General features: G+C 39.0%; 2 protein-coding genes across 5 annotated transcripts in view; both read left to right on the top strand.

Annotated features, from left to right (window-relative positions):
- The window catches only part of RNLS (renalase, FAD dependent amine oxidase), a 262,683-nt gene that overhangs the window by 143,858 nt on the left and 99,519 nt on the right, over positions 1-19,306 (top strand). The gene's annotated exons all lie outside the window — the stretch shown is intronic.
- Positions 109-1,520, top strand: LOC139036031 (heterogeneous nuclear ribonucleoprotein A1-like). Its single transcript, XM_070470599.1, has one exon. The coding sequence runs from the start codon at positions 199-201 to the stop codon at positions 883-885; it is 687 nt and encodes a 228-aa protein (XP_070326700.1). The 5' UTR covers positions 109-198; the 3' UTR covers positions 886-1,520.

Below are 19,306 nucleotides of genomic sequence, written 5' to 3'. Positions count from 1 at the left end.
TTTCAAAGCTCAATCCTCCGATGAAGAGCTTCCGCAGCTGTTCAGGCTCTTTGGGAGACTCTGATTTAGACATGACGGCAGTGGAGGCGGGGAAGTCTTCAACGATGCTTTCTCGGTGGCGTCCACGATCCAAACACCAAGCGCTCCAGAGGCTTCGGGTTTGTCACATACGCCACGGTGGAGGAGGTGGATGCGGCCATGAATGCAAGGCCACACAAGGTGGACGGAAGAGTTGTAGAACCAAAGAGGGCCGTGTCAAGAGAAGATTCTCAAAGACCTGGTGCCCACTTAACTGTGAAAAAGATTTTTGTTGGTGGCATTAAAGAAGACACTGAAGAACATCACCTGAGAGATTATTTTGAACAGTATGGAAAAATTGAAGTAATTGAAATCATGACTGACCGAGGCAGTGGCAAAAAGAGAGGGTTTGCTTTTGTAACCTTTGATGACCATGACTCTGTAGACAAGATTGTCATTCAGAAATACCACACTGTGAATGGCCACAACTGTGAAGTGAGAAAAGCCCTGTCTAAGCAAGAGATGGCTAGTGCTTCAGCCAGCCAGAGAGGTCGAAGTGGTTCTGGAAACTTTGGTGGTGGTCGTGGAGGTGGTTTTGGTGGGAATGACAACTTTGGTCGTGGAGGAAACTTCAGTGGTCGAGGTGGCTTTGGTGGCAGCCGTGGTGGTGGCGGATATGGAGGCAGTGGGGATGGATATAATGGATTTGGTAATGACGGAAGCAATTTTGGAGGTGGTGGAAGCTACAATGATTTTGGCAATTACAACAATCAATCTTCAAATTTTGGACCCATGAAAGGAGGAAACTTTGGAGGCAGAAGTTCTGGCCCCTATGGTGGTGGAGGCCAATACTTTGCCAAACCATGAAACCAAGGTGGCTATGGTGGTTCCAGCAGCAGCAGCAGCTATGGCAGTGGCAGAAGGTTTTAATTACTGCCAGGAAACAAAGCTTAGCAGGAGAGGAGAGCCAGAGAAGTGACAGGGAAGCTACAGGTTACAACAGATTTGTGAACTCAGCCAAGCACAGTGGTGGCAGGGCCTAGCTGCTACAAAGAAGACATGTTTTAGACAATACTCATGTGTATGGGCAAAAAACTCGAGGACTGTATTTGTGACTAATTGTATAACAGGTTATTTTAGTTTCTATTCTGTGGAAAGTGTAAAGCATTCCAACAAAAGGTTTTAATGTAGATTTTTTTTTTTTTTGCACCCATGCTGTTGATTGCTAAATGTAATAGTCTGATCATGATGCTGAATAAATGTCTTTTTTTTTTTTTTTAATGTGCTGTGTAAAGTTAGTCTACTCTGAAGCCATTTTGGTAAACTACCCCAACAGTGTGAAGTTAGAATTCCTTCAGGGTGATGCCAGGTTCCATTTGAAATTTATTTACAACCTGCTTGGTGGAGAAGCTGTTGTCTTCAGAACCTTGGTGTAGTTGAACTGACAGTTACTGTGTTGTGACCTGGAGTTCACCATTAAAAGGGTCACCCATGCAAAGTCATGGAGGTTTTTTTTTTTTTTTTGGTTATTAATGATTGTTGGCACATCCTATGCAATATATCTAAATTGAATTATGGTACCAGATAAAAGTTATAGATGGGAATGAAGCTTGTGTATCATCCATTATCATGTGTAATCAATAAAAGATTTAATACCCTCTTGAAAAAAAAAAAAAAAAAGAACTACATGTAAAACCTAAAATTATAAAAAAACTTTAAAAGAAAATATAAGGAAAATATTTTTGGCCTGAAATTGTTGCAGTTGCTCAGTTGTGCCCAACTCTTTGAGACCCCATGGACTGCAGCACTCCAGGCTTCCCTGTCCTTCATCATCTCCCAGAGCTTGCTCAAACTCATGTCCATTGAGTCAGTGATGCCATCCAACCATCTCATCCTGTCATCCCCTTCTCCTCCTGCCTTCAATCTTTCCAAATATCAGGGTCTTTTCTAATGAGTCAGTTCTTTGCATCAGGTGGCCAAAGTATTGGAGCTTCAGCTTCAGTATCAGTCCTTCCAAAGAACTGACTTTCTTTACGATTGACTGGTTTGATCTGCTTACTGTCCAAGGGACTCTCAAGAGTATTCTCCAGCACCACAGTTCAAAAGCATTAATTCTTTACCATTCAGCCTTCTTTATGGTCCAACTCTCACATCTATACGTGACTACTGGAAAAACTATAGCTTTGACAAGATGGACCTTTATTGGCAAAGTCATATCTCTGCTTTTTAATACACTGTCTAGGTTTGTCACAGCTTTTCTTCCTAGGAGCAAGCATCTTTTAATTTCATGGCTGCAGTCCCTATCTGCAGTGATTTTGGAGCCCAAGAAAATAAAGTCTGTCACTATTTCCGTTGTTTGCCCATCTGTTTGCCACCAAGTGATGGGACCGGATACCATGATCTTCATTATTTGAATGTTGAGTTTTAAGCCAGCTTTTTTACTCTCTTTCACTTTCATCAAGAGGCTCTTTAGTTCCTCTTCACTTTCTGCCATAAGGATGGTGTCATCTGCCTATCTGAGGTTATTGATATTTCTCCCAGCACTCTTGATTCCAGCTTGTGCTTCATCCAGCCCACCATTTCACGTGATGTACTCTGCATATGAGTTAAATAAGCAAGGTAACAATATGCAGCCTTGATGTACTCATTTCCCAGTTTGGAAACAGTCCATTGTTCCATGTCCAGTTCTACCTGTTGCTTCTTGACCTGCCTACAGGTTTCTCAGGAGGCAGGCAAGGTGGTCTGGTATGAGAATTTTCCACAGTTTATTGTGATCCACATAGTCAAAGGCTTTAGCATAGTCAATGAAGCAGAAGTAGATGCTTTTCTGGAATTCTCTTGCTTTTTCTGTGATCCAGCGGATGTTGGCCATTTGATCTCTGGTTCCTCTGCCTTTCTAAATCCAGCTTAAACATCTGGAAATTCTTGATTCACATACTGCTGAAGCCTAGCTTGGAGAATTTTGAGCATTACTTTGCTAGCATGCGAAATGAGCACAATTATGTGGTAGTTTGAACATTATTTGGCATTGCCCTTCTTTGAGATTGGAATGAAAACTGACCTTTTCCTGTCCTGTGGCCACTGCTGAGTTTTCCAAATTTGCTCTCATATGGAGTACAGCACTTTCACAGCATCATCTTTTAGGATTTGAAGTAGCTTAGCCAGAATTCCATCACCTCCACTAGCTTTGTTCATAGTGATGCTTCCTAAGGCCCACTTGACTTTGCATTCCAAAATGTCTGGCTCTAGGTGGGTGATCACACCATCATTGTTATCTGGGTCATTAAAAAAAAAAGAGATTTTTTTATATAGTTCTTCGGTGTATTCTTTCCACCTCTTCTTAATATCTTCTGCTTCTGTTAGATCTATATCATTTCTGTCCTGTATTGTGCCCATCTTTGCATGAAATGTTCTTTGCTTGAAATTGGGCCAAGATTTCTTAGATATGGGCTTCCCTGGTGGCTCAGACAATAAAGAATATGCCTGCAATGTAGGAGACCCAGGTTCAATCCTTGGGTCGGAAAGATCCCTGAAGAAGGGAATAATCACTCGTTATTCTTGCCTGGAGAATCCCCTGGACAGAGGATTCTGGCGGACTGCAGTCCATGGGTTCACAGAGAGTCAGACATGACCAAGCAACTAATGTACTTACTTAAATATAAGCATAATCCATAAAAGAACTAATTAATGAATGGGACTTGAGCTCAGCAAATGATCCTAACCACCCTTGTCCTTCCTAATCCTTATAAGGCAGATCAACTTGAACTCAAGATTCATTCAACATTCTTGTTTCAGTTCCATTCAGTCGCTCAGTCGTGTCCGACGCTTTGCGACCCCTGAGCCACAGCCCGCCAGGCCCCCCGTCCATCACCAACTCCCGGAGTCCACCCAAACCCGTGTCCATCGAGTCGGTGATGCCATCCGACCATCTCATCCTCTGTCGTCCCCTTCTTCTGCCCTCAATCTTTCCCAGCATCAGGGTCTTTTCAAATGAGTCAGCTCTCTGCATCAGGTGGCCAAAGTATTGGAGTTTCAGGTTCACCATCAGTCCTTCCAGTGAACACCCGGGACTGATCTCCTTTAGGATGGACTGGTTGGATCTCCTTGCAGTCCAAGGGACTCTCAAGAGTCTTCTCCAACACCACAGTTGAAAAGCATCAATTCTTCGATGCTCAGCTTTCTTTACAGTCCAACTCTCACATCCATACATGACCACTGGAAAGAAACTGAAATTTGACTTATATTGCCTGAATCCTTTTTCTTTGAAATATAATAGGCATGCCTAACTTTTGTATAGCATTGTTAAAGTTACAGATGGGTTTTTTATATATCATCTAATTATATAGCAACTTTTATAAAAAGGATACTCTTATTATGCACTTCTTACACATGACTAAACTGAGACTCAAAGATTCAATTATTTACTCAGAGTTCCATTGCTAGAAAGTGGCAGGGCCAGACTCTAACAAGTTCCTTGATCTTGGAATCTGCTTGTTGTTCGAAAACTGTCTCATTTCGCCTCTCTATACAGAATGGGAAGTTGGTCTATGATTTTTAAAAGAAGAGCCAGTTCTTGCTAAAAGAGAAGATTAATGACAACATCAGCTCTCTCAAGGCACCAGGATATTACTTAGTGAACTAGATATCTACCCTTTATCTTTCTTTCAAGCCTATCATGGCTGTCATCCATGTTTGTAAGTGTAGCTAATGAGAAAAGATGCATGACCAACTGCCCTTTCTATCTTGTATAGAAATAAATTTACCTTAGCCTTTAATGACACTTTGCCACTCTGTATTCATGTTGCCGTAAATTAATATAATTCCCAAAGTGACTACCAAATGCCCATGGTGTAACCTCTTCACCCAGTAGAATCTGACCAAATATTCCTCTGATGTCTAAATAGATGACTCACTTCAGGGAGGCTCCCTTTGAATTCACTGCTCTTGGCATTTGCCCCAGTTCTGTAATAGCCACATACCCCTGGGGCAAAGTAATGGATCTCTGGCAATCTGGCTGTCCCCTTTATTTCTCTTTCACATTTGTTTACACATCTGTGACTGTCCTCTGAGAATGGTACAAAGTATAAAGGATAATATCCACCAACTATCCTCTCTAAGGGTCAAAACCACATGAGCGGTCTTATCAGTCTCAGTCAGATTATTCTTCAACTGTGCTTCTAGACATGGTTAAGCCATTTGAAAGCCGAAGTAGAGTGTTATTAACAGAGTCAAATTTAGATCAGTATACATATTGCAAAAGACAATATTTGAGAAATGTAGATAAATAGAAAGTGAGCCTTTCATATTACATGTGTGTGTGTGTATGTTTGTGCATGCACACATGCACACACCCGATCATGTCTGACTCTTTGCAACCTTTTGGAAGTGGGATCACATTTTATAAAGCTATCCAAAGAAATGCAAAGCCATATTTTCTTATTAGTAATAGTCCTAGTCCTTTCCCTTGAAAAACAAATTTAGTATCATACTTGTATGGCATCTGGAGAAACAGAAGTGGAGCAAGAGGTTGGAAAATTATGATTGGAAGTAAAATACTTGACTTCAAGTGTTCCGTATACATGTTTTGTCCAGCTCAAGCAATGGTTTTTGTTCTTTTTCATTTGCATTATTTCTGCCTGTAAACCTCTCTTCTTTTCCTATTGTTGAGGGTGTTATTAATCTTTATAACAATTCTTACAGAAACAAAGAGTTGGTTTCTTTTCTCTTCTGTACAGGCCAACATAGTTAAAGATAGAAAGAGAGATAGAGCTAGGTGTGTCTACCTTGCCTCTGCCACTTGTTAATTGTTTGATTTACTTAACCACACTGAAGTTCAAGTATTTCATATATAAAATGAGATCACAATACACAGGTCATTGTTAGAACCAAATGAGTTACTGTAAAATATGTAACATGACAGACATATAGAAGATGTCCAATAAGCATCAGTTTTAACATTCCCCTTAATAAATTTAAGAATATGACTAATTTCTCTCTGTTCTATACCTTTGTTGATGTACATATCTTTATTTGGATCAAATAGTAAATAAATTCTTATTTGGCCATCAGAAATTTAATAGAAATAGCGTAACCTCCAAATCCTGTACTTCTGATGATTATGGTACTCTACCTTGGAACTTGAAGTAAGAAGTGATTCTCAGTTCAGTTTCTGTACCTTTTAACTTAAGATGTGTCATGTACATACAGATGGCTAACAAACACATTAAAAGATGCTCAACATCACTCATTATCAGAGAAATGCAAATCAAAACCACAATGAGGTACCATTACACTCCAGCCAGGATGGCTGCTATCCAAAAGTCTACAAGCAATAAATGCTGGAGATGGTGTGGAGAAAAGGGAACCCTCTTACACTGTTGGTGGGAATGCAAACTAGTACAGCCACTATGGAAAACAGTGTGGAGATTTCTTAAAAAACTGGAAATAGAACTGCCATATGACCCAGCAATCCCACTTCTGGGCATACATACCAAGGAAACCAGATCTGAAAGAGAAATGTGCACCCCAGTGTTCATCACATCACTGTTTGTAATAGCCAGGACATGGAAGCAACCTAGATGCCCATCAGAAGACGAATGGATAAGGAAGCTGTGGTACATATACACCGTGGAATATTACTCAGCCATTAAAAAGAATTCATTTGAATCAGTTCTAATGAGATGGATGAAACTGGAGCCCATTATACAGAGTGAAGTAAGCCAGAAAGATAAAGACCATTACAGTATACTAACACATATATATGGAATTTTAGAAAGATGGTAATGATAACCCTATATGCAAAACAGAAAAAGAGACACAGATGTATAGAACAGACTTTTGGACTCTGTGGGAGAAGGCGAGGGTGGGATGTTTCAAGAGAACAGCATCGAAACATGTATATTATCTAGGGTGAAACAGATCACCAGCCCAGGTTGGATGCATGAGGCAAGTGCTCGGACCTGGTGCACTGGGAAGACCCAGAGGGATCAGGCGGAGAGGGAGGTGGGAGGGGGGATCGGGATGGGGAACACATGTAAATCCATGGCTGATTCATGTCAATGTGTGGCAAAAGCCACTACAATATTGTAAAGTAATTAGCCTCCAACTAATAAAAAATTTAAAAATAAAAAATTAAAAAAATAAAAACAAAAAAAAATGTGTCATGTAGACAAAATTTCTTATTTTAAGAGAAAGAATAGTTCATAGATAAATATTTAAATATTGGCTATTGGAAAGAGATCCACAATTTTTCACACTTTCAGTAGAGACAGGTATGGATTGTCCCTAATGGTTCCCAGATGGTTTTTCTGGTTCCAAAATGAAGAGTCAGCTACCTTGTCAAAGAAATACAGCCTTATCCCCACAGTGCCATTCCCTAACTCCACTCCAGCCTAGCAGAACTTTTGGATCTTAACAGATTAATAGAAGAAAGGCAAACCCAGCAAATCCACAAGGTCAATAACCTGGACATTTAATTAATGTGTAATGTGATGGTAAAGATTTGTCAGACACATCTAAATTCCAGCCCTTGCTAACTGTGTAGGTTGTGATAAAGACCAAACAAACTTCTTTCTTTGTAATAGGAGTCTCTTCAATTTTTGTTGTTGTTGGTAGTTTAAAATGGGAATAATAATGGTAACTGTGTGGAGTTCCAGGTACATACAGATAGATAGATGTTCAGTCAGTATTCATTACCATTATTATTTATCTAAAAGAGACCATTCCCTCTTTACATTTAATTCTATTACAGTCTTATGCCAGCTTCCCTGGTGGCTCAAAAGGTAAAGATTCTGCCTGTAATGCAGGAGACCTGGGTTCGATCCCTGAGTCGGGAAGATCCTCTGGAGAAGGAAATAGCAACCCACTCCAGTATTCTTGCCTGGAAAATCCCACGGATGGAGAAGCCTGTGGGGGGGGAGGCTATAGTCCATGGGGTCTCAAAGAGTTGGACACAACTGAGCGACTAACACTTCCACAGTCTTATAAAATCAAAAAATACAAAAACAAAACAAGCATGTGGATTCTCATATCAGTTTGTTCCACCCATTCTAAGTTTCCTTAAATTGAAATAGTCTTTATTTGATATCTTTCTGAAGACCCCCTTCTCCTGTACCACCATTACCCAGAGGGATCCTCCCACATGTGAGAAAGTTGTATGGCTACTGCTTAAGAGCACATATGAGTTTGAACCCTAGCTCCTTCTCTTACTGACTTTGTGCTTGGGGCACAAATACCTGTCTGAGATATTGTGATAATTGAGTTAATATACGTGAAACACCTAGAAGAGTGCCAGAAAAGTACTGTAATGTGTATTCTAGAAGCTGTAACTATGATTAGAAATAACAGAATGTATTCATTTTTTTCTCTTCTGAAAGCAACTGTTTATTTTGGGGTCCTAACCTTCTATTGTGATGATTTTTTCCCGTGATCTCCTTTTTTTCTTTTTTCCCAATACTAAAAGAAGAAGGGCAAAGTATTATTTATTTACAGCATACCAGTCCCATGTATTGTCAATATAGTTGTCTTGTGTTGCAGTACTGAAGGGACTTATCATTATACATGTGTCCTTCCCTGGACTTCTTCATTATTCTCATGAGGGTTCCTTAAAGCAGGGCTTTTGTGAAAGACCAAAGGTACTCCAATTTTGACATGGCTATGACTTTCAACCTGGATTGTAATTCACAAGTATTTCTCTGTATTCACATTAAACTGTCATCTTCTTGAGGTCAAAGGACCATATCCTAACTTTATTGTATCTATAGCACCTAATGCATACACAGAAATGCTCAGCAAACTGCTGCATAACTGAATGAGTGAATGGAGTCACATTTGAAGTATAGTATGCTAGCCCTCTGTTCAGCAACAGAGTAAACTTCCAAATAAGTTTTGAGATAATCCTGAAGCTTTTAAATTTTGGAGGAAACTCTCGTGCATTCTGTTTGGGGACTTTCTACCTCTCTAGCATCACCATTCCTGCCACAGTTCATTGTCTATGCCCCCAACATAGTTCATCTTTTCCTGTCTCAGGGCTCTACCCTCACTGCCCTTTCTTTATGGAATGTCTCCTTGTCTACTTATCTGAATCTCAACTCACATCTCATGTAAACATTCCCTTCTCTATTCTATGTGTGTGTCATTTCACCTTCCCCTGACCTACAGTTGCAGCTGTTGTCTAAACCAATAGCTGTCACTTAGTATGTACTGTTGAGTATTTTTAGTTATAATTTTTCAAGAAAAATACTTAAGCAGATTTTAAATCCCTTGAAAGCAGTGACCTTACACTTTTATGCCTAGCATTGCACCTCCCACATGGTGCAATAATAAATCAATAATTGTTACTAGAGTGACTTGGTCTATACCATCTTAAACAAATAGCAATGAAAAATAAAACTAAACACAATGAAAACATAGTTTATGGGTGAATAGGGAGATTCTGTGTGCTGAAACACATCAGGACAAAGATCTAAGTTGCAGGTAGGGTTTCAGCTTCATTTGTTCCTTTTGATTCTATGCTTTACTTTTATTTTTGTTTGATTCAAGCTTTGAGGCAAGGGTAGTAGGATAACAGCATTTAACTTTAAGTCTAGTTGCATATGCTAACAAATAAAAACTCTACTGCAGAATTGTTTATTTTACAATGAAACATTTCAAAACAAAACATGAGACAACTAATGCCTCTCTGCCATCTGTTCTGAAGAAGTGTGGGGAAGGCGTAGACGGGGGTGAAGTGTTATGTGCACAGTTCCCGCCTCCTCTTCATACCTTTCAGGAACATGGTGCTAATGACTGTGGCACGGATATTACCCAGATTTATAGTGTGTGGCAATGTATTTGAGCATCCTGATTATCACAATATACGGAGCTACCAAATCCAAAGCAATGTAAAGTATTGTAAATGAGCAAGATGCTGGATGGTCATAGAAGTTCTTGTTCATATTTTATTTTATTATTTTAAGTATTTATTTGGCTGTGCTTGGTTTTCATTGCAGCATGTGGGATCTAGTTCCTTGACCAGGGATCATACCTGGGTCCCCTGCATTGGAAGTGCAGAATCTTAACTCCTGTACCACCGAGGAAGTCCAATTGTTTATAGTTTAAATCCTGATAAGTGAGTCTCAAATGAAGATAAAGGGAAAAGCGTTACCAACCATTGCTCCAAATCTCAGAGCAGCCACGATGACAGCTGATCTCATGACAAGGACCAAGGTTGTCTTTGACACTAAGCACTTCTTCTGCCCCAGTGGCCAAGAGCATCTGGTGCCATGCATTTTCCTTACTCTGCATTTATGCATTAAATTTTTTTTAATCTATTCATTGTCTGAATGTTACCACCTGGGTAATGTGTCAGCATTGTATGGAACTAGATCAGCAGCTTCCTTCTTTCATCACCTTATTAACATTTGCCTTTGATTATATATCCTCCAAGGAAAGAATAACGTTCTGTTTGTTTTAGGATCTGACAGAACACTTTATGACTGGTGCGGGCTGCCCCAAGTCATCAGCTAGGCATAGAGCCATCTCCTCCAATGAGCCTCTACCTCAGTCCAATTTGGCACACTGCCCTTTCTTATGGCCTGCATCTGATAGACTCACTGCTCATGCGTTTCATGAAACTAATTTAACACTACCTAGACCTTTATTCTTTCCACTAGTATCAAGCTCTCTTTCTTCCCATTCCTGGATTATTTCCTTTATTCCTGTGATAAACTTCCAGGTTTTTTTCTTTTTTGTTTTCTCACTATTGTCAGTCTTCCAGGAGCATCAGAGAAAATTGACATTTTGCCCAGTTTGGAGACTTCTATCTCCATTTTCCATCCATTCATCCATTCATTCAGCTCTCTATCAACTTACTATAGATTGCTTTATTGTGTGCCAAGCACAATTACATGTATTGGGTGAATGAGAGTAGGTTCTTGCGCTTACAGACCTTCAATTCCAGTGGAGGGTGTCAGAAAGTGAACAAACAAATGGACAAACACATATGTGCCAGGTGGCAATAAAAGTTATGGCATGAAATAAAAGAGGGTAAAGGAGAAGATGGGTGGGCAAAGCAGGAGGTGGGGTGTTAAGGCAAGACCTTGCATGACCGATGAGAAAACAGACACAAGTGAGACAGGTAATTGGCCTGAGGTCACACATTTAGTGAATGGTCAAGCCAGATTCAAAACCAGGCCATCTGACTCAAGAGCCCATGCTCTTTGCCATGGTGCCAAGCCGTGTTCTTGATCCTGCATTGGCCTATAATGGATAACTGAGAGTATTTCCAGGAAAAGGCTCCATACCTGCCGTGTGCAGCATTGTAATCCCGGCAGAAGCTCACAATACAGGAACCCAAGGACTTGAGGAGAATGTGCAAAACCAATGCACTGCCCAGTTGACTGAAAAGAGACTAAGCAACAAATAATGTTTAACAGATAAATACCAAGATTGCCGGTACAGTCAATTCATTCCTTTCACTCAATCAGTAGGTTTTGTCACCATTTACATAGAAGTCTCAGTTTGAAATTGTTACATCCGACTTAAATCTATTATAATTAAAAGCCATGCTAATTTCAGAAGACTCTTAAATCCATAGTCTCAGTATCACACGCCTTGTTCAATAAAGCAACTCTCTCAATCAATGTTCCTTCAGATGTGGTAAATACTAAGTAATTAACCTTAACAAAGTCAGTCTTTGTCTGTTTCCAAGAAATTAGTTTCTAAAGAAGTGTTACGAGCACTGCTTGCTCCACATGTCTATTAATAACACTTCTGGGTCCAAATAATTAGAGCATGTCCTCATGACATAAGAGACCTGGAAAACGCTGACAGGTTGCATGTCAGCTTATGTGTAGTGTTAATGTGAGCTTAAGGCCAGTCTAATCATGCAACCTTCTTAAAACTCAGGGTCATCAGAAAAAAAAGAAATTAGATTTACATAAAATGGTCTAGAAGTATGAAAAGAATAAAATGTCTTACCTTAGAATTGATATTCAGTCATTCTGGATTTATCACCAAGGTTCCTGGCATTTTGAAAAGTATTCCCTTTATAAAAATCTATCCAATTGGGAAACCAGCCATGACAGAAGAAAACAGAGCTGATTCCTTTCTTTGCCTTTTTTATCTTATTTTTTGTTGTATTTCTATCAAGTGTTTCACTTAAGGAAACCTAAATTATGAAATAAGAACACTTTCAAATCAAACATCCGCTATATGTCCTGACATTTAGTCACAATTAGTAAACAGAACACCCTGATGAAGCTTAAATTAGTTAATCCTAAGACTTTCCAGGTATCTGGAAGAAAGTATAGGGAAACCGCACACTTCCACAGCAGATGTTCCATTAAAGGAAATCCAGGCCATCAGAAAACTGCATTTCCAAATCCTTGAAAGAAATACTGAAAAGGCCGTATATATTTTTAGTGATTTGCTATGTGCCATAGATTGGTTTTGAAATGCTAACTGTCTGAAGTAAAATTATGTACCTCTTAGAAACTACTTTTTTCTTCTAGGCTTCTAATTCATATGCCCCATCCTTCAACATAAGACAGTTTTAAAATCATGAGTGTATTGAATAAGACAGTGTTAGCAGGAAGCAAGATTAGATATCAGGAAATATGTATTTGCATGCTAAGTCGCTTCAGTCATGTTCGACTCTGCAATACTATGAACTGTAGCCCACCAGGCTCCCCTGTCCATGGGATCCTCCAGGCAAGAATACCGGAGTGGGTGGCCTTGCTCTCCTCCAGGGGATCTTCCCAACCCAGGGATCAAACATGCTTCTCTTATGTCATCTATATGTATACACATATCTCCTCCTCTTCAGCCTCCCTCCTGTCACCCCATCCCACCCTCTAGGTCATCACAGAGCACCAAGCTGAGCTCCCTGTGCTATGGAGCAGCTTCCCACTAGCTATCTCTTTTACACATGGTCATGTATAAATGTCAGTGCACTCTCCCAGTTCATTCCACCCTCACCTTCAGTCCCTGTGTTCACATGTCCATCCTCTGTGTCAGTCTCTATTCCTGCCCTGCCAATAGCTTCATCAGTACCATTTTTCTAGATTTCATATATATGCATTAATATACACTATTTGCCTTTCAGAGATCTTGGTTAGTCTCATGTGTAATGGGAGCAGAGGAGTATACATATAGTATCAGATACAATATGGATTAGAATGGAGAGCGATTGGTAGCACAAGTTCTAATTAAGACTACTTCACAACTCCAAATGTGTGTGGACAGCATAGCCTCAGGAGATGGCAGTAAATATGGACCACTTTTTGAAGATGTAGGGACTGTCTGGAGAGTGTCTGAATGAGAAGCAAGACTGTATTACAATGACTTATTGTTAACACTTATGGAACCAGAAGTCATTAGGATCCTTAATCACTGTTTGCTAGCTTGATTAAATGCTTTCTTTTTCTTCCAGGAGTAAACAAGAGTAGCTTGTTTTTGTTCTAAGTGAGTAGGCTTTTTCATAGAAAGGACAGAATGTATAAAATCACAAGATTTGGGTAAAATACCATCAGCAATATTAATAATGCTTCCTGTCCATTTGAAACCCAGAAAAGGGAGTATGCTTAGAGGAAAAATGTTCAGTTATCTCTCCAGGTTAATAATATTGGCTCTATATCTGTAACTGCCTACTGTATAGGGCCTCCACCAGGGTCTTAGTAGACATTATCTCATTTAATTCACCCCAAAATCCAGTGAGATAGGTTTAAATCACCATTTTACAACTGATAAAATAGTGACCAGATGAAGATAAAATCACATCTCTAACTAGGACCAAGCCAGGGCTTTCCCAGACTAAATCTGATGCTTCTTCTATTAAATGGCATGTCTGCAACAGAACAGAATCTCAAGGAAGGGTAAAACACTTTTTAAATTTAGAAAATAGGGAAATTTAATTTCTTTTCAAAAGGCATCTGAACATTTTAATAGGCTTTTCTCCCCCTTCTGATTGCTGCTACATCTTTAAAAAGGCAAAAGAATAAGAAGGAACAGGAATTAAAGCTGGAAAATAAAGCTAGTGACTTGACCCCGGTCTTATTTTCCTCTGTTTGTCTCACTTCTTACCCTACATGAAGAGGTCAGAGAGAGTTCTGGACATAGACCAGAGTCCTCAGGTCTTGAGAGAGTGAGTGACCCCACCACAGAGCAGTTGTGTGCATCCTCAGGCAATAGCCATATGACTCATCTCTCAAGCAGAATTCTTGTATTATGTTCCCTATTGGCCATTGTCAGTTCTGGGCTTAGAGCTTTTAGAAGCAGCAACTTGCTCTGGAGGAAGAGCTAGGAGACCTCCTTGAAATGCCATTTGCATACCAAAGGCACTGTGTGTACTTAGATGGCTTGTCTGTGGCTGAGAGCAGGTGGCTCAAGTCCTACTCTGAGCCACATTCACCCTGCAATAGACTTTGGCAAACAATCTAAGGAATTGTCAGGCTTGCACGGAGTCCTGAGGAATCTGGGCCTCCCTAGCCCTGACACTGTCCCTCCAGGTCAGCCAATGGGGTATTTGAGCAACTCTGCTTAAGCTGAGACTCAGCCATCCATGATAAGCAAGAGAGTAGGAGAGAGTAAGCCCACCAGCCTCTTAAGGTCATTTAGAAAATTGCTTTTAAGAAAATGTCCATAGTGTACTTAAGAATACAGATCTTTCCATAAAGCTCCTCTGGATCTCATAGATTATCTGCCTCAATGTGTCACTCCTAAAGTTCTCCAGTACATTTGTAAAGACTCTTTAGTCCAGAAACATAAATACAGTATGTAGTTTATGTTTTGGTATATACACATAAACCTGAGAATGGTCAATAAGAACTATTAGATGGAGATATTTAACCAATTTTATATCTTGATTAATCAAACTGCTTGATCAAGTCCGTGAAAACCCTGCTAATGGAAACAGTAGGGAGAATGTAACGTTTGATTCTCGGGTTTCCCTCGTGGCTCAGTGGTAAAGAGTCTACCTTCATTGCAGGAGATGCAGGAGACCCAGGTTTAATCCCTGGATCAGGAAGATCCCCTTGAAGAGGGCATGGAAACCCACTCCAGTATTCTTGCCTAGAGAATACATGGATGGAGAAGCCTGGTGGGCTAGAGTCCATAGGATCACAAAGGTTGGACATGACTGAAGTAACATAGCATGCATGCAAGTTTGAGTCTTACCTTGAGTGAGAGTCTTTTGAGTTCTTCATTCAGGAGATTCAAGTTAGATTTTATAAACCTTTGATGAAACAAAAACCATCATTTTAGATGGCCCAAGTTGAGGACACACTGCTAGTTTCAGTAATGGCTTACTGAAAAACGTGTGCACAGACATGGCACAGTATGATAGACTAACTGGGCATGCTTTCTAAATTCCCCCAAAACTATTATCTAACTTCTGAGCGGGGAGGGAGTCTACCCCATGTAGCATGCAGAACTTCCCCAACCAGGGATCAAACCCATGTCCCCTGCAGTTGAAGCATAGAGTCTTAACCATTAGACCACTGAGGAAGTCTTAATGTACCCTAATTTTTGTGTTGTATTATAGTGAGCAGAGATCAGTGTTAGAGTTGGATTCAGTTCTCAAATGTGCCACACACCAATTGAGTAACCAGGCAAAAGTCATTTTACCTCTGAATCTTTATTTCCTCAACTGTAAAACAGGATTAATTATGCATATCTACCAGGGTTGTTGCCAGAAGAAAATGAGGTAACTTGTGAAAGCATCTAGCATATAGGAGAAATTCTGATGAATAAATGAAATTCTGATGAATCATTAGCTTCATCAAGACAGAAAGATGGCTACCTACCTCTGCATCTCTAGCAAGGAATTTTTTAAAAAATTCATTGTTTCCATTATGAATTTACTGGTTAATTGCTGATCCTTGGCTTCATTTTATATGGATATTTTTGTGTATTTTAAAATCCATGGATGTCCACATCAGATCACTAACTCAAAAGAGGAAAGTGTGAGTAATTATACAACATGTGCATATAAAGTGAGTCAGAGATGTCAATACTGTCACATAAAACTGTATTCATTATCTTCATCTTAAAAAGAACTCATTTACAATACATAAAATTATGTGGGTAACAGAAAAAACAAAATCAGAGAGATTCCAGAGAAAATAACCTACTGAGGTCCTAATCTTGAAATTTCATGAAGTGGAAATGAAGAACATTTCTAATGCACTTTCTTTTTTCCTGTTCTCTGGGATAGATATTGAAGTTATGACTGAAGTCCTCAGCATTGTCATAATAATGTAGACATTTAAAGGACTACAACTCATATTTTAGGAGCTGCCCTTTAAGTCACCTCAAGAAACAAGAGAGTCATTTTATTCAGTACTGTTGGCACTTTGACCTTTTGGGGAAACATGCTGTATTATGTTTCACGCTGTTACACTATTTGTTAATTTGCCTGTCATATTAACATAATAGACTATTTACAGCTGTTCTAATGTAAAGTTTTACTAATAATAATTCACCATAAATGTGGACTGTAGTCATTTCAAAAAGAACTACCTCATTAATCAAAGGCTTTTAAATCTAAATTCCAACTTAAATATGGTATATTATTCCAAGATTTTCTGCTTCTTATAGAAACCATAGAAGAAGAAACACTTATTTAAAAAGTTTGGGAAATATCTTCTCAAATCACATGTTCAAATCCAAGTTTTAGACTATTAAACATTACTGCATTCTTTGGACCCTGTTGTTTTAAAGTCTTTGGAAATTTTAAAACACATACAATCTTGATTCAAAAAGTACAACTTCCCCCAGAAGAATTCAGTGGAAAATAAAAATAACCTAGCTGAGCTCCTACTCCCCTCTCTAAACATATCATAAAGCCTAGGAAGGCCAGATTCTCATCCTATATAATTCTGTGAGAATTCCCACAGGGAAATCTGTGAAAGAATTCAGAAACCTCCCTTGCGGAAATTCTCATAGAGCTATATAGGGTGAGAATATGGTTTATAAACAATAAACATAAAATTCTTTAAGTTGTGATCTTTGCCCTCAATTAAGCCCCAGATGTTAACTGGGATAAAATAATCTTGGGGCTTCAATACACTGTTTCCTGGGTTCCTAAGTATTCAGTGGGTCATTCAGCAACTATATTGCCAAATGGAGACATAAGGATATTTGTAAAATGAGCTCATTGGTTTTTTTAATCCAGTTTTCAATAAGGTGGAAGCTAGGACACATAGGACAAATCACAATTTAGGCAGAAGAGAAATATTATTATATTTTACATATGTAGGTTTCTTTACATTATAAAAATGGTGTAGACTTGTTAAACATTTGAAACATACAGGTAGGTATAAAGTTAAAAAATAAAGTTCTCAAAAAATTTTAATAGACCTTGCCAACTTAACATAATTTTCATGTTTCTCTTCTAAGAGCAAAGAGAAAAAATGAGGTCAGGTTATCAGGTGGTGACTGAATAATTTTGAAACCTTCACCTACTTAGAATTCATGTTTTCTCTAAGAGAAAGAGAGTGGGAGTTTTTAATGTGCCTCAGTTCATAAGATAGAGCTGTTGTGATGCAAATACAGAAACAAGATGCAAGATCAGGGTTATGGATGGTCAGAAATAAGCTTTGCCATGCTAACCATGGTCAGAACACTGAAGGTCTAAGGAGAGGAGGCAGGAGGAGTCCCACTAATTAGGTTTACAGAAGGATATAGAAGTCAGGTCAGAAAGAGGAGGGGAAAGCTTGGAGGGCCAGAACTGCTGCCGTTGAAACCTTATTAATATATCTTCTTCTTCCACCTCTTCTTGACATTCAGACTAACCAATTCATGTGCATTCTTGTCTCGTCTGGGAGCAAGAACAGATGACCTTTATGGAGAACACTGGGCTAACATGAATTGAGTGCTTACTATGTGCCAGATTCTCTTCTAAGGTTTAACCCTAATGAAATTACAGCAACTCAGTGAGACAAAGACTCTCATTATCCCCATTTTACAGCTAGTTAAACTGAGGCTTAGAAGGATCAAGTAATTAGTCAATCATATAACTAATAAATGTGTATGAAGTCAACTTTTATTCTTTTAGTATGTCTATAGGCACAAAAACCAGTATCATTGTATTCACCTTACTGATAGAGGTGGGGGAAAAGACCATTCAGAAAAGTACAGATCAATTCAGTCTAATAAGTGACATGGTGGGTATTTTGGATATGAAATCATCAATCCAGCCAATCCAGCCAAAATCTGTCCTTTGAATGTATATATAACCTATGCACTCTTGAATTCCAGTGCTTGCAAATGCCATATACCCTTTTTAAGCTTTGTAATGAGCTCTAGTTATTTCCAGCAGGGATGGTTTATTTGGAGAGAGGTAATAACTGATATCATTAACAGGCAAAGAGAAATAAATATTTTACCATCTCATAAAACTATCTCATATGGATTCACTTGCCCATATGCTCTTAAACTTTCACCCTGATCTCCAGTTGCCTTTCCAGCACCATGAAATATTTTTCTTCAAAGTTGGACCTTTTTACCATGTCCAGAGCATAATCTGCCTAATTGCTCACACATACTTTATAGTATGTATGTGCTTTCCATTTGAATACTTTGGCTAAAGGCAGCATTGAAAATTAGAGATTTTTGGTACCTTTGCAGTCTTCTTTCTGCCCACCTCTCCCAAAGTTCCAGCTACTCATAACTTGATTTTCTGCCTGCCCTTCTCAAAAGCATTCCTCCCTGCTCAAGATCAAACTTCAATTTATTCATTGCAGCAGATCTGAGAGGCACAGAAGCAATCTGGTGAGCTAATTACAATCCATTTAATAGATGAGTTTGGTTAACTAAATGAATCTCTAATGGGCAGGTTGATTGGAGGGGTCATTTCTGAGCAAGCGAGTCTTTTCAATACACAACTTCTAACCCCTACCCTATCTTTCATTAAAATAAGAGTTAACAAGGTCCAAAATGTTGCTAGTGACTGCATTTGACTGTAAACTTCAAGAGAGCCCTTCTGCTTTTTTTGTGATTTTCCTGTTCATACAGTAAGCAAAATGCACACATATATTTTAGGATTTCACATAAGAAGACATCATAGTCAAAGTTGAAGCTCTAAAATCGTCTCAAACAGTAATCTTCTCCAAGAATCTGATTAGCAGTGTGTACACACTCACATACATGGATATAGCATCAAGATCTTATGATGTAAGCAGTTGTAGAGCAAAGAAAATAAGTGGAAACTATGCCCTGAATTAGCCTTTAAGTAACATCGTCATCTTTTCCAGCTTTGGTTTTCTCATCTCTAAAAGTGTGCAGTTGAATTTCCTTATCTCTGATGTCT

This window comes from Odocoileus virginianus, chromosome 7, assembly GCF_023699985.2.
Source record: "Odocoileus virginianus isolate 20LAN1187 ecotype Illinois chromosome 7, Ovbor_1.2, whole genome shotgun sequence".
In the NCBI taxonomy this organism is placed as follows: Eukaryota; Metazoa; Chordata; class Mammalia; order Artiodactyla; family Cervidae; genus Odocoileus; species Odocoileus virginianus.
This window is presented reverse-complemented; position numbering and strand designations above follow the sequence as displayed.